The 27,714-nt window shown below is 29.5% G+C and overlaps 1 protein-coding gene across 1 annotated transcript; it reads left to right on the forward strand.

The window, feature by feature from the left end:
* The first annotated feature begins 250 nt into the window (after nucleotides 1-250).
* LOC136971176 (transmembrane and ubiquitin-like domain-containing protein 1) lies at nucleotides 251-27,434 on the forward strand. The gene is made up of 4 exons (XM_067265650.1): nucleotides 251-358; nucleotides 13,899-14,054; nucleotides 25,764-26,275; nucleotides 26,363-27,434. The coding sequence occupies exons 2-4, from the start codon at nucleotides 13,908-13,910 to the stop codon at nucleotides 26,751-26,753; spliced, it is 1,050 nt and encodes a 349-aa protein (XP_067121751.1). The 5' UTR covers nucleotides 251-358; nucleotides 13,899-13,907; the 3' UTR covers nucleotides 26,754-27,434.
* The last annotated feature ends 280 nt before the right edge of the window (nucleotides 27,435-27,714 follow it).

Raw genomic sequence — 27,714 nt, forward strand, 5'->3', positions numbered from 1 at the left:
CTATCTAATTAAGTATAAAATTTAACTTTTATTTCATTGTCAATTTCTTCGGTGCGAGCACATGTACGAGGAATAAGTTTATTTCAAATATTATTAATAACATTAATTTGAAATATTTTAAGATTATTAATTATTTTTATTTCATACGAATCAAAATTATCATAAAATAAAATTTATTATTTATAAATAAATAATCATGACAAATATATTTTAAAATAATATATATAAGAAAATCATTCCGCGAGGAGGCGTAAGGTGCTAGAAATTGGTAAAGGCTAAAGCAGTGATGTAAAGTTAATAAGGAAGATATATTTCAAATGAAAATTAAGTTTCCAAGATAGTAATTATATTTAATTTTGTAAGTGGACTTCACTTATTATACTTATTAATTATTTTGTTTAGAAGTTTAATTTTATATACACATTAAATCTAATAATAATATTTACTACTCAATTGATGATTTAGTTCAGATTTAAAGAAAAATGGGAATAATGAAATTCAGGAAAAGAAAAAAATTAATTAATTATTCCATTTTGGAATATTATATTGATTTTAATCTTTCTGTCTTTAAAATAATATATAAAAATATTCATTGGATTGTCAAAATTAATTTCATATGAAATCTGTTGATAAATTGATCAGAGTTCCAAATAAAAACTAATGGTAAATGGTTAAAATTTTGAATAAATTTCTCACTTAAATTTCCAAAATTTTAAATGGAATTATTGAATATTTAGAAAAATTTTTAGTTTTACAGATATTCAATGTTTTCATGTGAAATTTAAATTGTTACAAAACAGAATTTATATAAAATATGATATGAATATCAAAATAAAAGAATTGAATTATTTATTTCTTTTAATTTTTATGGATTTTATCAAGGATAAAAATAGGTTGTTTGATAAAACACTTGTGTGATGGAATGTATCATCACTTTCACTTTTTAAAATAAATTTCAGTTTATTTTTATTATGTAATAAAGAATATGGTTTGAATTTTAAAATGATACCTGAATGCTTGTAATAAAATTATATTTTATGCTGATGGTTTAATTGCCAGTTCATGTATACAGGTATTGCTTAATGACTTGATTAATTGACTACTATAAAAAGTTTAAAGTTAATTTTGAAAATTTTTAAAAATAAGTAATTGAATTAAGGCTGAAATTTCTTTAAATTAGTGTTTCTGAATGAAATCTTTCATAAATATTAACAGTGAGATTTTCTCTCTGCCAGATTCTATTGGCACTGTGCTAATATAATAAGCATTCCTATGTGAGTAAAAAACCAAAAAGAATTGTGGATCAAAGAATGATAAATTGAGGAAATTGCAAAAGTTTTGTTGTCTTTTGATTTGCCAGAGAGACAAAAATTTCACTTGTTAAGGGTTGATTCAGTTTACTAGGAAGAACCTAATAATCTGTTTGTTAATTTTTTATAGTATACTGTGAAACATCAATCTTAAGCACTAAATATGTCAGAAAAATACTCTCATGTAATAACAGTTGTCTTGTTTAAAAATGAGAAATTTCTTTTAAAAAAGGCAAATAGTGCTGAAAAAGTAATCAGTCAGATGTGATGGATAATTAGCTATGAATGCAATTGAAACATAGTTCTTAATACTTTACAATATTGAAACATTTACACTGAGGAGGTAACATTTTGTGAAAGTTCATGCAGATTTGAGTATTTTGATTACTGTATTTACTTGCATATAAGACAAGCTTTTATTCATCTTTCACTGCTTCAAAAACCTAGGTAATCCTATACGGGCGAGCGAAGGATTTTTTGCATTTTTGAAATAATTTTTATGAACTGTGTATTTGCAATTTTTACCAGATTCTCACCCTCTGGTGTTTAAAAATAAAAGTATTTTATTGGGTTGTTTGAATCATTCTTGTGTGTTGTCAGGAGTAAAGCTGAATAGCAATAGGAAAAGCAAAGCTTTTGAATTGAATTCCAAAATTACATGGGAGCCCAATATAAGTTTTAATTTATTCCCATGTGAAAACAGATGATTATTCGGAAATCAGAATTTGGAGAAACTCATAAGTGTAATCAACGAAGAGTGAATTCAACTGTTAAGAATTGGCAAAAAAGATTCCCAATTGTCCAGCTTTACATGAACAAATTATGTTGTTGATTTTACAAGATTTTTCCTTAAAGTTTAAAATGTCAGTAACTTTTGTGGGACAATGTGTGCATTTATGTGCATTTCATATTTTATTTCTGATTAAACAAAATAAAATTAGAACTGTGTTAATAAATGTAATTTTCTTTAAAGTCACACCTCGTCCTATATGTGAAATCATCTTATATCTGAGTAAATATGGTATTTAAAGAAAATCGTAAAAAACTAATAATAATTCTGTCATGATATTTTGTGTTTTGTTTCTTTGTACATTTGTTAACATTAAAGAATTAACAGAATAATAACTAAAAAGAGAATGTTTTAAAATTAGAATGAAATGTCTTTTTTTTTTTAAATTTAAAAAGTCTGATATTTTTATTCCAATGAAACCATGTTGTTTATTTTACATTGCTTTTCATAGACACAATGTAGTGTCTATGAAAGTCTGATATTATCAGATTACACACCAACTGGGATAAAAAAAATTTTTAAACATTTCATTTGGTACTTATTTTGGGCTGACACAAACTTTTAAGGATTGTTCAAAGCACAATTTGTTTTTGTGAAAGAATTCAAAGTAACAGATGCAATTGAATCTCAGAGTTCACAATAGTTGGTATTTACATTGATGGAGCTTAAATAGGATTTATTGTCATTGGTTTTAACATCAGAAGTATATTTCTGGACCAGAATTCATCATTTATTAAATGTAAAGCTTCATCAACTGATACTTTCTACATGCAGCCATTTTACAAAACATCAATACATTAAGTAATGTATACATCTCTTACCAACAGAAATGACAATTTTTTCATTAAATATACTTCCTACATTGACTGTAGATGATTATAAACGGTCCAGTTTCATAAAATAACATACTAAACTGAATGAGTGAGACTTATCCTTTATATTTTATATGAAAACTGGCTTGACAAGCGAGACTTGTTCATAGACCAAAAAGTATTAAAAAAAACATAGACTTTTGAAAAAATATGAATGCAGTAGAACATTGTCTGTTTGAATAAAAAGTCATTATGAAAAGAGACGTTTTTCAATGGTATGATTATTTACCAATTGGAGAATTAATCATCACTTGATGATTAATCAGTGGTGAAGCTGTTTAATACAATTAGCAAACTATTAATTAGTACATTTCTATTATGTAGCAGAGATAATGTCTTGGAAATGAATGCCTGTTTCATTTTCTTATTACTTATCATTATTAAAACAGTTGATAATGTTTTTCTTTATTGCATTTTTATTTAATATCACTCTTCAAAAAAATTGTATTCTATTAAGGTAAAATATAAAACTTCAAAGATATTAGATACTTCTAAGGCAAGCCTTAGGTTGTGTACTGTAAGTCATTAGCAATGTACATTTGATATGTATGCCCTATCATAACATGCTACATGATATGCATTGAAACTCCTGATCTAGTGCATCTTTTCTGTTCTCAACTCATTCAAGTAAGCACTTGTGTTCTCTGCAACCAAGATGTAAATGTTGTTGCTGAGAGTGTAATATCATTGAATAGCACTATGATTGGTTGTTCACTACAGAAATGTTGCATATTTACCAGGCTGACAAGAGGTGAGCTGGAGATTTTCCTTGGGCTCAAAGAAATCTAAGCAGCCTAAAGTGGTTCATATGCTATAACTTAATGTTGTTTTAGCTAACAAGAAAATAGAATCACTAAAGACTGCTATTTATTAATAAAAGAAACATTCTATGTAGACTCTGTATAAATTATCATTAAAATAGTGCTTCCTTATGCAGACTGCTGCTCTAAAAATTCCACCAACACACCACTTAAATGAACAGCTCAACTATCTGGTGCTCTGTTAACAGGTGTCCTGCTAATGTAAAGCATAAGGGAGAAAATTTGGAATGTGGGGGAAAAGCTCTCTTAAGTGACCTCAACTGTATATCATCTGTATATATTTTCTATATTCCAAACATAAAAAATAGGCCTATTTTTATCATTTATAAGTGATGAGTCAGGTATGATTTGGCCTGGGGCCATAGTTTGGACAGCACTGCTTTGCAACTGTGAATTTTTAATTATTTTGTATTGTGAATATTCAAGACATTAAAATGATTAAAAAGTTATATCTATATAACTTTTAATAATAGGCATATTTTTTATATGTTTGGAATATTGAAAATATATACATATAAACAGAAAGAAGTACAGTCAAACCTGTTTTTATGTGGTGGATAGGGACCGCATAAAAAAAAACGCATAAAAAAATCGCACGAAACTTCACGAGTGGCTATAAAAAATAGTTTTCGCAACACAATTAAAAAATATTTTTTTATGCGGTCAATAGGGACTGCATAAAAAAAGTCTCACGTAGAAAATAACTCAAAACCGTACGAAATAGAATTTATTGACAACAGATGTCAGCACTTGACTGCATCGTCTCATCGATCGTCTGTTTTACATATTTTTGTCCAGGTGGTGTTTTGTTGACTTAAAAAATAAATTATTTCATTTTTTGCGTATTCATGCAATAATATTACTATAATAAGTTTATTTAGCTATAATAAGTCAACGTGAGACATGACAAATCGCACGAGACTAGTCGCTGACTATACCGCACAAATAAAAAATCGCATTAAAAAATCGCACAAATAAAAAATCGCACCAAAAAAAGACCGCATAAAAACGGGTTTGACTGTATTTCTATATATCATTCATTTGTTGTGCAGTGATAGCTTACCCAATCTGCTTCAATTTTTTTTTTTACAAGAAAAGTCATTTTAATGGCTATTATTTCAAAGATCTACAATAAAGATTAAAATTGGTCTTAGATAAGTTGACTCTAAAGATAATAATATAAGTAAAGGCTGGATTTGTATGCATGTGCATGTTTTTTTTTTGTTAAATGCTAAGACAGCATTTCTCAAACTATGAGTTGCAAAATGATACTACCTTCCACAGAAATACTTGTAATGCTTGTTTTACTGAGATATTTTCTAAGAACTAGGAACAGTGGTTGTCATTCAGTAGTAAAATTAAGATTATGGAATGTATATATATGAAATTGATGTCTCTTTTCTATTTTGATTAATATCAAAATAGATATTTTATGCAAGGTTGTAGTCATAATTTAAGTTGCAATGGTTTTGTAAATATTTCCATGTTTATTCAAACTTTTACGTTTATTTTATACAAAACAATAAATTATAAAAAATAAATAATAGATGATTTTTGGCAAAAGTGGATCAATAAATAATATTTAAAGAATTGTTTTTTGTGTATATGTACAAAGTGAAATTGACAAAATCTTCTTACAATCTGAAAAGTGCATTTTAAAAAAAGAGTTCATTAAGTGTATTAAAAAAAACCTTGCCATATTCTTCAAAGTAAAAAGACTCTTGAATAATTTTCAAACTGATTTATTTAGAATCCTCAGTCTTACATTTTTTAATAATTAAATTTCAATAATAAAAACTGAAAATGAAGTAAGTTACTTGTTACAAATCAAAATTGGTCTGAACTACTCTCAATAGAAATGTACTCAATTTTTTCCTTTTACATGTAGAAGTTATTATCAATAATGCATAATTTTATTTTATTTTATATAATATACAGTGACTTCAGTTTACCAGGTTTTTAAAAATTTTATTATAAACATTTAGGTTGCAGAACTATTACAAAGAAATATATTGGGTTGCACAAGCAAAAAGTTTGAGAAATGCAGTGCTAAGATGTAAAAACTAGTGATGTAACGAATATTCAGTTACTACCCAGTATTCGGCCTATTCGGCCGAATACCGAATACCTAAAAACAGGAGTAAGAAATAACAAAAACACAGTAAATTAATCATTTTGGTAACTTTTATTAATGCTGAAAATTAAACTATAATTATTAAAGTTAATAAGAAATAGCATCTAACTCTAGTATTAAATTATTTCGTAATTAAATAATACTATAGCCTTTATCTAGCCCGATATCTTAAGGCATTGATGGTGTGTAGGTTAGAATGTATCAGGCATTAATATTATTGTTTAGTTAATTATGTTATATTCGTATTTGCGTAAATTTTTATATTTTTTACGATATTTTAAAATGAGTTACGAAACATTTTATTGAAACTTATCGTATTTAATGAAAGAATTATTTATCTATTTCTAGAAGATGAGTAACTAATATATAATTTATTTTATATATAAAGCAAAGAATGAGCATTTTTCATTATATGCAAAAGATAACATTTGAAATCATGTTAATTTTTAAAATATTGACAAAAACAATAGCACTAAAATATCACAAAACTTCACAAATAGAAAACCCTTAATAATATATTTGAACTGTTCCACAACTGGGCAGAAACTAGACCATATGTCCCCACTAAAGTATATCCTTAGGGCACTATTCAGTCTACAAATACGTAGTAAAAACAAAATTTTAGCGTTAAAAAGATCGATTGCAAATAAAATAACTTATAAGTTATAACTTACATCTAAATACCAACAACTGCCGAATCATATCGGGCTATTTACGGCTATTACATAAATTATAAACCAATTCGGCACTAGAGGTAGGCTCCATCTCACATTAACTTTAATAATTATAATTTAATTAATTAATTTAAATAATTTAGACCTACTGGAAGAAAAAATCGTAGTGACAGCGGTCCAATAGAGAGCAGAGTGCGCAATCCTTGCCATAATGAGGTTTGCGCGCCAATTTTCGTACGTGCGTTAATCAAGCCGAATAGTTTGGCCGAATATTCGGCCATTCAGCCACACACCTGGCTGAATATTCGGCCATTCAGCCACACCCCTGGCCGAATATTCGGTATTTGGCCACGCTCCTAGCCAAATATTCGGTATTCGGCTGAGGCCAAATATACTATTCGTTACATCACTAGTAAAAACCTTGATAGAAACACAATTTTGGTCCAAGTAGGATCAAATTAGGTTGTCTGATAAAAGTGATAATGCCTATTTTATATGCATTTATGATTTTTACTACATATTATTTGGATTTGATCATTTTTAGGCCTAAATAAGTGCTCTATAAACTTGTTTGTGTGATGCAGGTGCTATTTTTTTCAAATGATGTATAGTTCATCTATGCAATGAATCTTTTTGTGCATATATAGTTTACATGAGAAATATCACTATGTAATCCAGTTACAGATGAATATGCAAAATTCAAATGTTTTAAATTTGAACCATCTAACTTGCATTCTTTTAAAGACCCACAAATGAACATGTTTTTGCATTTGTATGGAGATCTCTTATTTTTCAAATTCTTAATCTTTTGAATCAATTGGATTAAAATTATTGTACATGTTATATTTATTAATTTAATAATGTTAAATTTAATCTTTCCAAAACTTGTATAAATATAATGTTTAATTTAATAAAAGGGAGATAATTTCTTGTGAATAAAGTAGGCAAACTTTTGTGTAAAGTATGTGCAGAAATTATTCCATTACATCAAGTTCACCTCAACCAACAATATGGATAAATAGCAAAAACTAATGCTTAATTGCTAAGAAAATATGCACGGAAGTTTTAATCCTAAACATTTAAAATAGATAGAAAAGTTCTTTATTGTAATTTATGCCACAAATCATTTAATGCTAAAAAAAGTTTCAGTATGTTGAAGTGTCCTTAAATTAGTGTAACATGAAATGTAAAAATGAGCCAAAATAGCAATTGTTCACAAGTAAGTTACTGGTAGAGTTAATGATATCAGTTGAGAATGAAACATTACTGTCAACTTTGACACTAAATCTATAATTAGTTAATAACTAGGAGTGCTTATTCATTTTCTCATTATTTTTGCAGGATTATAAGCAAAAATATACAACTACTTTAGACCAGTGACATAATTGTAGGATGAGGGAATTAGATTAACCTAGGTATTCTCAAACATAGAAATAATAAATTGTATACATGACAATAAATTCAATAATGATTGGTTAGATAGCATGAAAAGTTATAAAATTTTATCAAACACATAATTTAATTTATAATTCACATGATTGCACATCTACATAAAACATTACTCAAATATTGATATGTTTTGTGATTATATAATTTTCAAATTCCATATGTCATCCATTGTTGTATGTTTATCCTTCCTACCTAAAAACTGTGACCTAATAGCTTAGACATTAATAAAATTTGCTTTCAGACAGAATTATAGTATGTATTCATTTCAACCTATAAATTTTATTATGTATTACTTAATAGCTTAGATATTAATAAAATTTGCTTTCAGACAGAATTATAGTATGTATTCATTTCAACCTATAAATTTTATTATGTATTACTGGTACTTTTCACATTCATAATGCATATTTTAGGCAATTTGACATTCACATAGCAGTGGCATTTTGCATTTTTTATGTGCATATGTAATGGTTTTAAATGAATATAAGTCTGGCCCTAATTATAAGAGATAACATTCTGTGACTTGCAGAAATACTGTATTTCAAGTTGTATCAATGTCTTTTTGTTCAAAGAAGATATTTAAAAAATGATTCACAATTGTTCCTAATTGTTTTTGATTTCTGAAATAATGTAGACTCTGTTTGTTGTAGTCATAGCAAATGTTATTAATCATTTATTATCAAAATTAGAAGTACCAAAACATAAAAGTTACAATACATTTTAAAAACATTATTTATTATAATCAGTTTTTTGTGTTATGAGACTTAACATTTAGTGTTTAACATGCAGTTGGTATCAGTTTAAACCAGTGTCTTAAGTGTTAATCATTTTAATTATTATTTGTTTGCAATATACTAGCTCTTGTTGAAGTTGGTTTTAAAAAATTAATATTGGATGAATTATATATGGTGGAACCTCGTTTAATGAGCATAATTTGTTCCAGAATCTTACTCATAATATGAAACACTGTTAAGCGAAACAATTTTTCCCATATAAATTAATGTAAAATACAATAATGCATTCCATGTCGAAAAAAATACTCAAATATTTTATGTATAACGTTTATTCAAAGAAAATTATACAATATACATTGTTAAGAAGTGTGAATCATCATCATCTCTTCTATCGCAGAATGAACTAACCTGGAATGCGAATTTGATTTTCAGAAAACAAAAAAAAAGAAAAAAAAATCAGATAATATGTCTGATAAACACTTCAAATGATATGCCAAATTCTTGGGCTATGTAATGGTTTGGCCTGTTTGTTAAACAACAACCATAGCCTTTTATATATATGTAATATATCTGATCACAAGTGACTCTAAGTTGCTAGCGGGACAAGTGCTAAACACAGACTGATGGAGCATGTGCACAATCTAGAACTCCCCCTCTCCTGGTCACTTGTTATGTGAAACATTACTTGTTAAGCAAGTCATTTTTTTACAATTTGTTTTGTTCGTTAAGCGAGGTTCCACTGTATATTAATTAATAAAGATAGGAATGTGACACAGAATTCCGGTCCACATTTAAATTATATACCTATATACAAATCTAGGGAGTTTAAAGCTCTTTGGAAAGTATTCCATTACCAAATCTTCAAGACTGAATACTGGTATTAAATAAGTACTCACTTTTTGAACCTTTGTATCCGGTACAGTACTTTTTACCCTCCAGAAAACCAAACGTTTTGGGCCTCACTCGAAGTCTGCTTCAGGTTAACAGAACAAAAGAACAACAGAAACTGGCTTCCCAATTATTTGAATTATTCTTCGAGAAACATTTAGCTTCAAAATAAATTTGAACATAATTTTCAGATACATGCATGCGCTATGTAGCGTTGTCATCTTCTTGTTCTTCACATATGTAGCATTCCATTGTTACTTCTTTGTTAAATTCTGTTTTTCATGTTTCCTAATATATCTAACAAGCAATGTTTCCTCTAATTTTTTTCATAGATGAGCAGAACATATACTTCTCTGAGCAAAAAATTTTTCTAAGCATATATATATATATATATATATATACATACATACATACAATCAAACCTGTTTTTATGAGGGGGGGATAGGGACCGCATAAAAAAAGTCTCACGTAGAAAATAACTCGAAACCGTAGGAAATAACTAGGAATTGCTTTTTTAACTCCTTGGGCCTTTTTCTGCAACACCTAACGGGGAAAAAAATCCTCTAAGAATTTTAATTTTTATATTAATTAATTATTTCCACTTAAATATGAATGTAACATTAAAAAGTTAAAAATAATGGTTAAATAATGATTTTATTTGATAAATATAGCTGCAGGAAGTGTTATTTCATTTAACAAGGCATGAAATTTCACACCTGCAGTCTAAAGCTGGAGGGGAGCTAACTTACAGCATCTGTTCAAATATAACATAATATTTATGGTTTTTATGCTATTAAAATAAGAGGGGACCGAAATAAATGTATGAGAAAAAAATTTTACTGAATAAAAAATGAAAAAACCTGCTGATGTCATAGAAAACAACCAATAGAGTTTTTAAAAATTTTACAGGAGTCAATTATGTTCCAATTTGATTGAAATTTTCATATACTGCACAAAAAAAATATTGCACAAATAAAAATCGCACAGAAAAAGACCGCACAAAAACAGGTTTGACTGTGTATAAAATCTTATTTTTTCCTATAAAAATTAAAATAATTAATTATAATGTAGAGATTAAAATTCATTTTAAAACATACTTCAATACAAAATATTATCTTTTGTCAATGATTTAATGTATTGAATCGAAATATACGTAGCAATAATCATGTTGCAGACAGAGTGAGAAATAAGTAAACAACAATTGAAATCAGTGTGCATGCTTGCCTGCGCAGCACATAAATTCTCATGTGTGGCAACAATTTGAGCAGTGTGCAGCCATGCAGCTTAGAGGGAACATTGCTAACAAGGCATTTAAATGAGTGAACTGCATAGTTCTTTATCTAGATTTGTATATGAAACCCTTGGCTTGTGACACAGAAGCTGAATTATCCTTGAACCTCATAATGAATTCCTTAATTTTGGCAAAATTTTTGCCAAGAAATGTTACAGCCTCTAGCCAAATGCCCCACCTTACTGTAATTGGAATGAGTGGCAAAAGTAATTCAATTACTTCTTTGTAAAGCAATACTCGAGCAGGTGATTTTGTAAAGCAATACTCGAGCAGGTGATTTTGTAAATTTTTTCTCCTTTAGAGACAAGGGTACCTGATATTCTTGCAGTTTCTCACACACTTGATGTAAAGAATATGCTAGGCAGGTTACATGCTTTAAATTTGGATAAAGGAGCTTCAGTTGAGCAAAAGGAGTTTGAGACAAAAGTTAATAAATATGACATTTTTATTAATAAAGAAATTAATTTATTATTTATCAATAAGTAAGTAATTAAATGTAGTATTTGATTCATTCCAAATGTGAAATGAGTGCAAAAACCAAACTTTGCATTCAAAGGCATAAATTGTCACAAAATGTGTGGCACTAACCCTCCCTAACACTCATAAAAAATGTGCCAGTAATGTTTTATTTAGTGTGTTCTGCATGCAGAATTCTTGTGTCTATTAATTAACAATAATAATTAATAAATCTTTGAATTATGCATTTTTAATTGTTTTAACATGTGCTTTTAGTCAATAAAGCCATAATTTCCTCTAATTGCAGTTCTGTTTAATGTTATCAGTAAAGTTGGGAAGTTGAAGTGCTTCCCTTTTTTGTTGTTTTGCTGTTTCAAGGTTCTTTATTAAGTTTATGATCGTTTGGAGGGAGTATTAGTTTCCCTTTTTTACCATGCAGCAAGTGTGATTCAAAATGAAGAATTTTCTCATATATTCATAATATTTCACCTAAAGATGTCTACATGAAGGTAGATGAAAATGTTTGTACAACTGTTTAATTGCTGGGTTTTGGTTGACTGTGTGAGTAGTTTTTGTTTGGATGAAACAATTGATATTCTAAAAAGGTATATGATATAAAAAGGTATAGGTAAAAAGGTATTAAAGGTTTTTAATGTACATTCTCATTGGTCTGTTAACAGGAGAAGAGTTTACAGATTAGAAAAGTCAAATTCCACATCAGTCATGCAAGCCCTCAATGATTCATATGCCAAATTGTGGAACTCTGTGTCATTCCATACAAGCATGAAAAAGTTTGATTACTTGTTAACAGACCAGGTCCTATACCTACTAAGTTTGTGCTCAAATATAAAGTTGATTCAAATCTGAGACATGTCACCAGTCTTGCCTACTGCCTTAACAGGATATGTGAAACAATTAGAGCAGAATTTTCTTGTGTCAACAGTTTCAGTTTGAAAATGAAAAAAGGCTTTCATTAAATGGCCTGTGACTGTACCTGTACAGTACATCTACATAAAAAGATAACTGACTTGCCACTCCAAAAGCATCTGTAATAACCAGGTGGGGTATATGGATTCAAGTAGCATGTTTTTATGCTAAAAATGTCTCATCCATGGTAGCATTCATTAATAAACTGGACAAAAAGTCTTTGTGCAATGAAAAAAACATTATTTTTTATTAATAAACTTTCTGTAAATTTAATTAATTCAAAAAAAAAAATGTTAAAGGGCCCACTGGGAGGCAAAGTGGCCCACTCCCTTATACTACGTTCGCACACAATCCATGACTCACTTCGATCTTGATTTACCTACAATTTGGATTGTGGCTGTCGCCAGTTGAATGTTGTGCTGTTCGCACAGGCAATCCGCTTGAGAACAACCCGGCTATTACACGCGATGATAAAACTGGCATAACTACTCGGCAAGTCACAAACACCAACACACAAAATGGAAGTTTTGATTAGAAATAAATACTTTTTCTTGCCATATATCTAATAATAGACAGATGTCATTGTCTCTCCAAATATCTTTTTTATTTCGCTGTCGATAGCCTGACACGTGTTCTGCAGCCATCTTGTATTTTCTCACGCGTGTGGGATTGTGGGATCTCTCTTATGACTGGATCTAGTTTCAAGAACTCTCTAGAGTCAATCGTGATTGAATCTCGTTTCAGTCAAGATTGAAACGGTTGAGGGTGGTCGCACCAAGACATAGTCGCCGACCTTGGTCACAATCTAAATTGAAATGCTCGGTGCGAACGGGGTATTAGTCTCATTCAAACTCTCGATGACCTCGGTGGTCCTACAGGGCATTAAGATCCCATTCAATGAGAAATAACAGCTTGTTTGTCAGGCTTATCCTGTAAACTGTTTTTTTTTTATTTTTATAACTGAATGACATACAACAATGCTTATTTACAGTATTGGTGAGGCTGTGATATGAAATAACACTTACTGACGTTCACTGTGACATTATGTATAATGAATTGCATTATTTTGGTTTATTCTTTTTAGTTTTTTTGTACTACATATGTCGTCATTACAAACTTCAATCATAGCTTAAATATGCTACTTTGCACATTTGTTGAATGCTTTTTGGTGTATATCATAGGTGATGCTACTGTGTATAGAATTTATAATAGTAATAATTTTTCTTTTAGAATAATATTAATTTTTTAAAAACATACATTGTAGTTAACAAAATTATTTAAAATAATGAATTATTTATTTTAAAATTATCATAAAAGTTGTATATTTATATGGTCTATTATTATTATTATTATTTTTAATTGTAAAAAAATATACTTATGACAAAACATTGCATTAAGATAAAATTAATTATTAAAATTTATTTATTAATTTTGAATCAAAAACTAAACTAAGCAGGTAATTTAAATCTGATCTATAGATAATACAATTCATAATATTTATATTTGGATTTTTATAAATTTAAAATAGTAACTTTTTGATATTTATTCTTAGGTTAACAAAATGACTCTTATAGAAGGAATAGGAGATGAAGTTGTACTTTTCTTAGCTATAGCATTAATTGTGGGAATACTAGCAGTATTGTGGATATTTCCATTTCCACAAACACAATTTGTGTCAAACTCCAGTAGTTTTTCAGCAGCTAATGAGGTGGGTTTGTATGTAATTTCATAAATATGAAAATTAGATGTTACAGGAGGTATATATATTTTTAATGAATTAAAAAAAAAGTTATATGTAAAAAAGTTGTTTTATGTGGTACTGTACATATCCTGACTGTAAAATATCTATATAAACATTGGCTTTTCTAATTATGTATTTACCTTTTTTTTCAAAAACAAATGTAATACTTTTTTTAATATTTAAAAACTGATAAAGTATTTTAAATATTAAAAAAAATTTATAAAGAAATAATTTATTGATATATGCAATATACGCAATAAACTAAAATGTAATGAGCAAGAAAAATAATGTTTTAGCTCTAAAAATATTTAAATATCCAGCAAAATTTGTTTATGCCTAATATTCTCAATTGTCTTTAACAGCCTTTCTGAGGTTCAGTATTCAGAACAAAATACAGAATATTTTAAAAACTTTAAATTACAAATTATAGCAAATACAGGATTATTCATAAGTCCATGAAGCATTAAAAAAATTTATTATTTGTAAACTACCCAACAGAAACTATATTTTCTAACATTCAAATATAGGTACTCTGTCCAAATATTTTTACGAGTCACAAATGTTGAATGTGTCCACCTTTGCTGAAGTGGCAGACATCTAATTGATAATCCATTTCCTACCATGTGTATGTCAGTTCAACCTCTTGCGGAGAGTTTTCCACACTATTGATTATGAGACACTAACTTCTAAATTGTGTTAATATATTAACACAGTTTGAAAATAAAATAAATTATTAATTCATGCTATCTGAAAGTAATCCAAGAAGTAAAAGCAATACAGTTAAAATGAAACAAAATGCATGCCTCAGTCCACTTCCAAGCATTTGATATCTTCATTGAGTTATTGATGCAATTTGACATCCTTGTTTGACTTGTATATCTCTAGGATTTCTAAACTCCTTAAAATTATTGATATCAAAACAACTGCTGATGCTGATGGGATGGGATGCACTAGTTATTGAAATATTTAGAATTTTTAAAATATTTAAATTATTTTGGTAATTTAAAGTAATACATAAGGAACACCTGGTGGTTTATCTTATACTCAGTGTAACTTCAAATTTTTGTAATGTTCTTTTTTTTTCAATTCAAAAATTGGAATTCAAATGTCAGTTAATAAATTCAGATTCTAGAATCTGAACTGTAAAGACCTGAAGGACATTGAACACATTTGAAAACATTAGTCTGTCTCTTCTTCATTTGTAAACCAAGTGATTTTGGTACAGATCTATTCTGAATTTCAATTGTCTAGAACTGCAGCAAATCAATTAATCACAGTAGCATTTGACACATTTTTTATTAATCTCTCTATAATATAATGCATTTTTAATAAAGTTTTGATCAAATAAATTATTTAGTTACTTACAGTCAATTTGAATTTCAATAAAATAATTAACATTAGTCTGTATTATGAATAAATTTTACTGGACTTTAAGGTGTAATAGTTGTTTTATTAACAAAATCCAGTTGAAAGTTTATATTGTTGATATAACTTGGATGTATCAATGAACCTGTTGCCATTGAATGCATCTAGATGTGGACACATACAGTGGTCACTCTGGAAAATTTGAAAATATCACCACCATTTTGCCAGTTTTAAATTATTTTCACCATTTCAAATTATTTATCACTAGTTATTTTACTTATTAATTAATGCAGGTACTGGTAGCCTTATCAGTTTGGTGTCTGGAAAGCAAAAGTAACATGTTCAACTGTTACAAGTTAGCAATACGAATCATTTTGAATAATTTTTTAATAAATAATTTCTAATAACACTTGATCACAATGTTTAAACAGTATTTTACAGGTTCTGTCATATCAGAATTTTTGTTTTAGTCTACTGAAAAAAGATTAAAGTGAGAAAAAGTCACTCAAAAAAATTCCCAAATTTTCTGTCAATATATAAGAAATTCTCAATATAGAAATTCTGGATAGCATTGCACTAAACTCTCTTTGGTTCTCAAAGCCAGTTCCTATTTTTCTCCCCAAGCTTGCTGCATGATGTCATGAAATTGCTAGGTATGGTGCATGGGATTCTCATTGCACGGAAGCTTGGCATTCTGCTGTTTTTCCTGAAGTGTGATTTGTGATTTAATTTTACACTGAATTTTGAAATAAGTGGACTAAGGTTTTAATTGCCGTTATTATATTTTTATCCCCACTTTAATAAAAATATCGCCACTTCTGGCACTATGCAGGTCAACTCCTGCACATGCCTGCAATGTCTTTCTTGTCAGTCCTCTCCTAATATCAAGTGTGAGAGTTTCTGAAATATTGTGTCAAATCTAGCAGTAGTCCTTACATATTCAATATTAGCATTTAATTGATCATCATCTATGGAATATGATACACTCCTGGTAATCTCCCAACATTCATTTTATTTGTCATTTCTTAACAGTTTGTAAATAGATTTCTTTGAGAATAATATTTCCTTCATTTAGCTGTCTTCTTGTGTAGCCTCCTAATATTGTTATATTCTTTTGATGTCAATTATCTTATGTTGAGGATGGTTTTTATAAGATGTATTCTTGCTGTTCATGTCAAATAATTTTTCTGTTAGCTTTGGGGAATATCCTTAATATAATTTAGCTTAGGTAATGTTTCTTGCTGGTACAATGCAAATATTCTTTCTTTATAAAGAAATTTATAAAACAAAAAACTTTTATTACCTTGGGGATTCAAGTTTGAATTAAAAACAAAAAACCTTGATAATTCCAGCAAAAAATATTTAATAAAAACGTTTTCGACTGTTTTAAACAGCCTTCATCAGTTAAAACGAACTTAAAAACAAAAGAATGCAGAAAAAGAACTCAAGCAAATATTTAAAATTCAAATTAATTCTAAAGTAAAAATGCCGTTCTGAATAAGAAATTAACAAATTGCGCATGCGCAATATATCGCAGTGAGAATAAAAAAATAAAAAAATAAAACAAATAACAAAATATTGCCGCAAAAACTTGTCTATTACAAGAAAAAACGTTATGTACTGCGGTAAAACGATCTCCAAGCCGTGGACAAAGCATCAGCGTCTCTATGGTTAATACAACCGGTGTTAACATGGGCTTTGTAGATTTCTAGTTTTTCTAAATATTTCAGCATTTGTTTGTTGGTCGTGGCCTTAATGATAGACGCTTTATCCCAATAAATGTCAACATCTTGATGTTTAGCGAAAGCTGCTAGCACAGTAGTATCCAAGCTTTTATTAATGGAGTATCTATGCTCCTTAAGCCTCTGTTTTAAATGCCTCATGGTTGCGCCAACGTATACCAGATCCGAATTAAACCGACGATCCTTTAAAGGTAAATAGAATATACCCCTGTTTTATAACTATGGTTTTCTTTTTTCTTGTCATTTCTTAATAATCGATATATTGTAGGATTACGTCGATACAACAATCTTAAGTTGTTATTTTTGGCCACTTTCTTAATCATCGTGTGTAAGAAAGGAAAATAATTGAGAATCACTTTTCTCCCTTGATTCATAGGAGGAAGCTGCTGATTTTTGTCCTCTGAAACCTGTCGATAAGTCCATCAATCTCCTTACTCCGATACCCATGTTGTAATGCTGTAGCATGAATGTAACTTAGTTCCTTATAGGTGTCAATAACACTGGTGCAATGCGTGTAAGCACGCTTGATCCAGGCATGGAACGCTGCGTATTTAAAATTCATCGGATCGACAGAATTTTTTGGTATAATAATGGGCTGATAGGTGGGTTTTCTTTGTTTGAATATAATTTAACAGTTGCACATACATATATTGTAAGAATAATCATGGTTTTTCCCAGTTTTTAATCCATGCTGGAAACTCCATATGGGTCAGGACTCTTTAATAAGTTATACAACTGCATTCAATTTGAAAGAAATGTTGATATTACCATATAATATATTGTTCTAACAAACCCAAAACAATCCAACTTATTCACAATTTTTCTTAGTTATGAAATTTTTCAAAAATCTATGTTTATTATTTGGAACTAAATCAAATTTTATTATTTATATAGTTTTCTTTAAATAATCATACTGTATCTCAGATATAAATATAAATTTCAATTTGACTTTGCTCTTTTGTTTATAGGATAAAGAACCTTTAAACTTCCTATCTTTCAGGTTTTTAATAAAGAAATATATACAAAATAGAGCAAAGACATTTTTCTTGTACTTATATCAATCTTACAATATCATAATGGAGTACAATGGTGCCTCATACTCCAGATTTAATTCATTCCAGGAAGCTGTTTGAATTCTGAATCATTTGAAAACTGAAGTAATTTTTTTTCATTAGAAACAATGGAAAGTGAATTAATCTAATCCCCGCCACCAAACAATACCCATTCAATATACAGTAATACTTCAGTTTTAGTTGACTTTGGTTATTGTCAGTTTCAATTTTTCTGAATTTTTTCTGTGAAAAATTTGTCTGTTTTCATTGGTCACCTTGGATTTCGTTGGTGTACCCATATGACCTCGCTACTAATTTTGGGAAAACATAGGGTGACCCATGAGTTTTCCTGTTCACTGTGGCATTGTTTCTCATGTGAACATTCCCTGCACATTTATCCAAACAATTCCATTGCTTTCCTTTCTTCTTAGCTCCATCATGGGACCAAAGAAAGTTTTCAAAGCTAGCAGACCTTTGAAGAAGAAGGCCAGGAACACAATAAAGTTGAAGAAGGAAATTATTGAAAAATACAAGAGAGGCATTAAGATTGCTGAAATTGGCCACATGTGTGGGAAGTCACCATCCAGGATAAGCTCCATTGTGGCAAAAAAGGAGGAAAAGTGTGGATGTGCTAATGAAACAGAGATCACAAACAATTGAAGATGTCAAACAGTTGTTATTAATTTGGATCAATCAGAAACAGTTAAATGGTGATTCTGTTTCAGAATCCATCATATGTGAAAAGGCCAGATTGTTGTATGCTGATATCATTAAGAAAATGCCCAGGATGAGTGCTAGTGTACTTAGTGATTTCAAAGCCAGCAGAGGCTGGTTTGAAAAATTCAAGAGGCGCACTGGCATACATAGTGTTACTAAGCACAATGAAGGTGTGAGTTTGGACAAATCTGGGCCGAAAAATTTGTGTCCAAATTCAAAGATTATGTAGAAGCTGGAGGACTCATTCCCCAACAAGTCTTCAACTGTGATAAAACTGTCCTCTGTTGGAAGAAAATGCCAAAGAGGATGTTCATTACCCAGGAGGAAAAGGCACTGCCAGGACATAAGCCTATGAAAGATAGGCTAACTCTTTTGTTGTGTGATAATGCTAGTGGTGATTGTAAAGTGAAGCCCTTACTGATGTATCATTCAGAAACTCCTAGAGAGTTTAGCAGAAACAATGTGATTAAAAGTAAATTGTGTGTAATGTGGAGGGCAAACAAAAAAGCATGAGTCATGAGGCCAATTTTCATTGAGTAGATGAATGAAGTGTTTGGCTTGAGTGTGAAAAAATACCTCCTGGATAATCAGTTACCCCTTAAGTGCCTCCTGGTAATGGACAATGCTCCTGCTCATCCTACAAGTTTAGAAGACACATTGTTAGAGGAGTTCAGTTTTATCACAGTGAAGTTCTTGACTCTAATACCACACCATTCATCCAGGCCATAAACCAGAATGTCATTTCAAATTTCAAGAAACTGTACACAAAAGTAATGGGCGTATTCAAAATCTCAGCTGCCAGTGCCAGCTGCCAGAAGTGACGTATCGCTGGCATTTCAGAGAGAACACGAATGCTGACTGTTGACTGCTGGGATATCGAGGAAGGTAAACAAGAGAAATGGCAGATGATATGGACTTGTACGCTTCGCTAAATTTGTTTTTGAACTTATTTAATGAGACCAACGTAATGAAAAATTAATATTTCGAAAAGAGAAAGAGGGATGAGAATTGTTTAATATCTGTAGGAGTTATAGAAGAAGAAAAACCAAACAAGAAAAGAAAGAGGATTCGAATTAAAAATTATGTTTCAGACGTAGTATCCATCTACTCTGACAAAGAATTTAAAAGTCATTTTCGCCTATCACGTACAACAGTAGAGGCAAGTAATTACAATATATGTAGGGGAGAGTAGGACAATGCAAAACAGAGTACAATGAAACGTTATAAATTATAAGATATGTTTCAATTGAAACTAAACAATTGAACATGTAAACAGTATTTCTTTGTTCAGAGAGGAACTTATAACTTATTTTTTTAGGTATATTTAAGTGTACGGTTAGCATTAAAAAAGAAAAACCAATAAGAGCATGTTGCTTTTCTTATCAGAAGATATTGTTTTGCTAAAATAATTTTTTTTTTCCTTTATTTCCTAATTTATATAATTTCAAAAAATGCCCTTAGTTATTTTAATAATTTTTTTTTTTTTAATCACTTTAATCAGCCAATGACTAAAGTGATTGAAATAATATACTGTATATAATAAAATTAAATGTTTTATTAATGATGCAAAATAAACACACACTGCTGAAAGCAACAGTTCTTTTAATATTAAGAATCAAATTCATGGAAGGTAATTGTTATTGATGATCTGATATCTATGAAAAAATGTATTTTTAAGCTGACAGCTGTAGTAACTTAAGATATATTTGAGCAAATTAAATAAAAAAAGCTTAAAAAAATTTTTTCGCATTCTGTAGCAACCACACACACTAAAGATAATTTTTTAAAATCAAAAACAAAAGAATCATGCAATTTAGGATTAAAAAAGGGACATTACAAGCAAGTTTTATGTTTCAATCAACTCCACTCTCTCCTACACTTCATAACTTTACCTTATTGTTATATTATTGCTTTCAAACAGAATAATGACAATAATTTTTGCAGATACTTTTACAATATCTTCCCAATCCAAAGGTGAAAACAAAGCCCCTAATTGAAAAAGAAAAAAATCTGCTTATATTCTTATGGTTAGTTGGAAATCAGGAAACATACAGAGAAGTAGCTAAGATTTGGGGTAACCAAAAGCCATGCACATTGTGTTTATGAATTACTGTGATCACATTTCAGCTTTGGCTACTAAATTTATTTGCTGGCCTATTGGTGAAGAAGCTGAAAGATCTATTTGAGCATTTGAAGCTCTATGACAAGTGCCTTTTCCTGGATGTCGAATTTTCAGCACTAAAGGAAGAAAAAAATGAACATATCACTAGAAAACAAACTGTTGCTGTAGTGCTTCAAGCAGTTTGCAGAAGCAATTTGCTTTTTATTGATATATTTGCAGGATGTCCTGGATCATCAAATGACGCAAGGGTATTCCGAAATAGTCCTCTCTATTCCAAATTGGGAGAGCCACAGTTTTTTCCAAACAATTGTCACATGATAGCGAGATTGTGCATATCCTCTATCAAAATCACTCCTAACACCTTATTGTGGTACTGGCTATTTAACAAGAAGAGAGAAAAACTACAACAAAGTTTTAAGCTCAAGTAGAGTTGTCATTGAGCAAGCCTTTGGCCATTTGTTTGGTAGATTCCAAAAACTAAAATACAGTCAAACCTGTTTTTATGGGGGGGATAGGGACTGTATAAAAAAAGTCTCACGTAGAAAATAACTTGAAACCGTACGAAATAACTAGGAATTGCTTTTTTAAAAAACTTTTAATAAATCTATATAAATAAAAATGTAACATTCGTTTGTTTAAAATCTTAAATCTCCAAAAGTTCTTCACCAATTGCTTTGAAATTTTGACACATCATTGTATTCAAACACATGGGTATTTTTATATACCTATTATTATATAGATGTCACACGAAATTCCCCCTGCGGGGGAGAGGGACATGACGGGCTTACCGTGAATAACTTGGCTTCTATTATACTATTTTAGATGCGGTTTTTTGTGTTTTAATAGGGTACATCATGAGAATGCACACTAAGAAAAGATTTTTTGAAATCCCCTGTGGGGGAGAGGGAAAGGATTTAGGCTTATCCTAAAGAAAAAAAAGTCAGACTAGGTAGAATAATATTGCTTTATTAAATGATAAATGGAAAATTAGCCAAGAGGCTACTTTAAAATAGACACATTATTACACATTTTATTTGTTTTTATTTTTAATTAAATCGGCTATTAGTATTCTAAGCTACTGTAACTCATGTAATTTTTCTTTTTCTATTTCTTTCACTTCCTTCCACCTTTGTTCGTCCTTCGCACCTCTTTTAGCCATTTCTTCTATGAATCATGCAGGGGGTTCCCGCTTTCTCTTGTGGTTCTCCCTTGTAACAGATGTTGAGGGATGGGATGAGTCCAGGTTGCTTGAGTCCAACATGTTAGTTTGGCTAACTGTGGCTGTATTTGGATCAGGGGATTTGGAGCCAGATGGATAAACAGTACTCACTGAGGTACATGGAGAAGGCAGCAATGGAGGAGAAGGCAATGCAGGAGAGGTAATTGAAGCGCTCAGGTAGTGAGGTGGAGGATTATTATTTGATTTGCCACCATATGCTTCATAAAATTTATTAAAATGTTCCCATCTTATTTTTCCCTCTCCTGATGTTTTTAATTTGTCTAAATTTTGCCATTTATGGCTACACTCCTCCCCTAAAAATTTGTACCCTTTGTTTTGTAGGGCCTGTGAAAATCTGACCCTACAATTTTGCTTTAGAAACTGGTTTCTGGAAATCATTTTTTCTTTCAATTCTAGAGCTGATTAAAAGCTGTGTAGCACCATCAGACCATTCAACTAAAAAAAAAAGTACTTTAATATTTAATATATTACTTATTATTTTAGTATTTGTTAAATAAAAAATTTTGAAATTGAATAGTCTAAATGTATTAAATAACTATATCCTTTTGTTTCTTTTTTTGCTCATTTTTGTTTATTTCAGGCTGATCATCTTTCTCTGCCTCTTTAAAATTAAATTGGACTCCTTCTGTGAGTTCTAATAAATTTCCAAACAAATTAATACAAAAAAAATATAGCATTATATTGTAAATATAGCATTCTTACATAAATATCTTACCAAATTCACCATCCTTTTCTACGAATCAAAAAATTTGTACAATTTTCGGTTTAGTGATATTTATATTGGATGGGATACGAATTTAAGAATTAATTTCCCCATGCTCTAAATCATGGAAATATTTTTGCATATAGTTTACATCTAAGGAAAAAGATATCAAAATATTACAGAATTAATAGATTCGTTTAATACATAATGAAATCAAGCCTAAGATTAATGTTAACAACTAAAAAAAAAAAAAAAAAAAATGGGAGATTATCCGATTTGTGTTTAATTAAGAAACTAAATTGATTCTTTTTCATTTTCTAAGTAAGATATAGCCTAGTTTTCTAATAATTATTTATTTTAATTTACTTTCTTTTTTGGATAGTTCTTCCACTTAAAATTAATAGTTTGATGGTTTTATTCTGATAATTATGTGATACGTATGAAAAGAATTTTTAATTTTAATAAAAACTTTAATACAATTTAGTTTATATCATCATTGGATTATTTTTTGTGGCTTCTGCCATCTATAATTTTAATATAATAACAACTAAACAAAATATGTCTCTCATATATAAATATGTTGGTATATTAAAATAATCTATTAATGTATAGTACTAACATGATCTTAACTTATTCAGTGTGAATTCATCAATAAGTAAATTGAATTCGAAATCATCGATGTTAAACAAAGCTCTTACTAACTCCATGGTGGCTGCCATCTTCTTTGCTGACGTATCAAGCACTGAAAAAGATGCTTGCAGTTTGCTGGCAGCAACTGGAAGTTGGCTGAGATTTTGAACAGAGGTGCTGAGAGGCGCTGGCAGCACGCTGAGATTTTGAATACGCCCAATGTTTCAAAGGTGCTTTGAGGTAACATCAGATACAGAATTGTCCTTAAGAGTGTTCTGGAGGAAACATTTCAACATTCTCAACTGCATTAGCCTCATAGATAAGGCTTGGCAGGGATTGACATCCAGGACAATGAACTTTGCCTGAGAGAAATTATGGCCAGGATGTGTGCATGACAGATTTTGAAGGATTTCAGCCTTTCCCTGATGACCCTACACATGTGGTGCAGTCAGTTGTTGATTGGGAAAGTCCATGGGTTTGGAGGTGAGTGGTGAAGATGTGGAAGAGTTGATGGATGACCACAGTGAAGAACTCACCACTGAAGAGCTGCGAGGCTTTCACTTAGAAGTGCAACAGACTTCAGATGAGGAGGAAGAGATGGGAGATTGTATCTTCTTCGGAGATTAAAGACATCATCTCCATGTGGAGTAAGGTACAGGGGTTTGTGAAGAAAAATCACCCAGACAAAGCTGTTGCAGGTCATGTCTGCAACTTGTTTAATGATGTCCTGCCTCATTTTAGGCAAATCTTACAAGTGGCAGAAACAGACCTCTGTGGACAGCGTTCTTGTCCAACATGGGTTCAATGACTCTGAAATTGGTCCTAGTGTCAAAAGACAAAGAAGGGAAGTTACTCCAGATAGTGTCTTGATACCTAAGGTCCTTATGGAGGAGGATTTTTTTTTCCAAACAGTAATCTGCACCTCTTTCTCCTCTCCTCGCTGTCTTTCATGTGCCAAGAAGTATCTTCAGAAACCTAAATGCCATGTTAAATGTTCATTTATTCTTTACATTAGTCTTTTATACTCATTTTATATTAATTTCATATTGTTTTTAGTATTAAACACTGTATTTATTCTCTATAAAAGGTGTTTTTGGTATGTATTTTGGAGTGTCTAGAAAGAATTAATTGGATTTACATTGATTCATATGGAAAAATTTGGCTCGGTTTTCATCAGTTTCAGATTTTGTCAATTGTTTTCGGACGGATTATCGATGAAAACCAAGGTATTACTGTACTTAAAACGGTAAATACACATAATTTAAGGTAAAAATAACAGAATTAAATGGCTTAATAATAAATTAAAACACAAACAATAAATAGAATGCAAAAATACTATATATGAAAATTGTATTTACTGGTCACACACCATTGACTTCAACTTCTTAAACATGGCTGCCAGATCCATCACATGTCTACTGCTTTCATGCTTTGCAAGAAGTTTCTTTTTCATTTGAATTGTTGCTATTACAGTCTTTGTATTACTTGTTAGACTTCATTGCTTCAAAACATTTCGTGGATGCCATGATTAAGTAAAGATGATATTGGGTTGAACAGAAAATTCTTGTGTATTTTTAACAGCTATCTTACTTAAGGTAACGTGTGATTTAATTATGACAGTTGTAAAATTTAAGACATTATTGCTAATTTGAAATTGTATTCTTTGTTCAGAAGCTTATTTTATGCTTCCAGTGTGTTTTTCACTGAACATGCAGTTTGAACTTTGAAGCATCATTTCAACTCCAAAGCAGATTTTTGTTGAATTTGGCATTTGAAGTTAGAATTATTTAAACTATGTGGTACCACTGTACTTTTTTGGTCAAAATTATTTATCACTTTATTTCAAAGTATAAATTGAACAAATAAATAATATAACTGTATTTTTTAAATGCAAATAATTTTATTTTAATATTGTGAAAATTAAAACATTTTGAATATACTGTATTTCTCTTAAAGTTTTGTCTTCTATAGTTTTAATTTTTACATTCTTTTTATAATTACTTTTAATTTTATGAATATTTATATTTAAATATGATTATTTTGAGTGATATAAATTTTGACTTGTATAAGTTTTAATATAATTTGTTTATAAATATTTTATCTAGATATCATCAAATCATAGAGTTGATGCTGTTCATCTTAATAATACAACTGCAAGTAATTCCTCAAATTCAGAACAAATCAGTTCTGAAATATTTTGTGATGACAGTAATATTCCAAGTAATACAACTACAAACTCTGCATTAGTAGACAATGCAGAAAGAACCGTAGAAAATTCTGATGCAAATTGTCATCAAAATACAGTTGCAACTACTTCTGATGCTAGAATTTCTTCAGAGTTGTCTGAAGATCCTAATTTTCTTCGCAAGAGGAGATTAGAATTTTTTAATCAACAGTCTTCTTTAAATGATAATGAATTGATGACTGAATTAGATAACATTAACAATGAAAGTGGACGAGTAGCATCTTCACAAGAACAAGAAACAGATGTTCATATTCAAAATGAAAGCAATGATATTCTTGATAATGAAATGGTTAGATTAAGATTGAAATATTTAAATGATACTGAACGAGTAGTTCAGTGTAAACTAGATGATAAAATTGGAGATTTTAAAAGGTATCTGTCTGTTAATCGATATTTTTGAATTTTGGTAAATTTTATTTTTTAATTTAGTAATGTACAAAAACAAAATTTGTTTTATAGATGCCATTTTGCAGAAGATATAGCAAATAACAAAATAGTTCGACTTATATACAATGGCCAGCTATTGCGAATGGATGACAGGACTTTAGAATCTTATGGTGTTACTAATAGTTCAGTAATACATGTCCAAATTTCACAAAATCAGCAAGCACAAGGTTCCAGTTATTCTGATAGTGACAGTGATCTAGATTTAAGCCACTTAATGTGGCCACTGTTTGGTATTATCCTTGGTATAATTTGGATGCTACATTTTCAATATAGGGAATTCTTCAATATTGTGTCTACAGTTGCTCTGGTAGGCATAACTGGACTTTTTTTAATGGTTTTATGGAGTCAATCAAATCTTCATAATCCTATAAGAAGACAAGAAAACCAACAGACGAACAGTTAGTGGTATTTTTAATTTTGGCATTGTAAATTAATATCTGTGATTTAGTTAGAAAATGCTGTCAAAATTATTCTGTTAGTTGAAAATAGTTTTTAAGTGTTGTATCTGAGACAATGGATTAATATAATCTGTTGACGATATTGGCAGACAGTCAACAGAAGAGAAGCATGTTCAATGTTTGAACATAACCATTAAACAAGTAATTTCTTTGTGAAACTTTATAATTTTGTTTATGAGAAATCTTGAAATTTCTTAAATCGAGTTCCTCCAAAAATTCTTATTAACTTAGAGTTTATAGTTTTTTTTATTTTTTTCAATTGGAGTCCATGTTTTATAAGAGCACAGATTCCTAGTATTATTGGAAATGCTTTTATAAAATTTAGTTCATAATAAAAAATCATTTTTAAACTCTAACATTTACATTTTAACACAGTTAAAACTTTCATAATAATAATATAAACACTTAACTTTTTTATCAATAAAAATAAAATTCAATAAATCTTTCAACATATATGAGGTTAGTTACCACATTTAGGAATCTGTGCTTAATGTATACATGAATTTAAAATTATAATATATATAAAATAACTTTAAAAGCTTTGTTCATAAATATTTATCATAATGTATTGTATTATATATAAGTACTTTAAAGTGAATTTATTAAAATGAAAAATTTTAAAGTGATTTCTGGATTAATTATTAAATTATATCATTGATACGTATGTTTTTAATTTTATTTTGTTAAAGGAAAGAACCTAATTAATGGTAGTAGAATTGTTTACAATAATAATAGGTAAGTTGTTAGAATTTACAAGAGAAAGAAATATTCCCATTTTATTTCATAACTTTACCAATAAAATATAGTTTTCTATTAATTTATTACAACTAATTATTTTAATTTCTAATCAATCTTTTTGAAAGATGGTTGACATTTTTTAACTTTATACAGTAGTATCAGTATTTT

The sequence above is a fragment of the Centruroides vittatus genome, unplaced genomic scaffold, assembly GCF_030686945.1.
Source record: "Centruroides vittatus isolate TY-2023 unplaced genomic scaffold, ASM3068694v2 contig_2349, whole genome shotgun sequence".
In the NCBI taxonomy this organism is placed as follows: domain Eukaryota; kingdom Metazoa; phylum Arthropoda; class Arachnida; order Scorpiones; family Buthidae; genus Centruroides; species Centruroides vittatus.

What these genes read in the sequence shown, in the direction of transcription:
- LOC136971176 (XM_067265650.1), top strand. Translation starts at nt 13,908, where the DNA reads ATGACTCTTATAGAAGGAATAGGAGATGAAGTTGTACTTTTCTTAGCT. An exon ending in GTTTTTCAGCAGCTAATGAG is followed by an intron (nt 14,055 to 25,763) that starts GTGGGTTTGTAT and finishes TATTTTATCTAG; the next exon opens with ATATCATCAAATCATAGAGT. An exon ending in AAAATTGGAGATTTTAAAAG is followed by an intron (nt 26,276 to 26,362) that starts GTATCTGTCTGT and finishes TTTGTTTTATAG; the next exon opens with ATGCCATTTTGCAGAAGATA.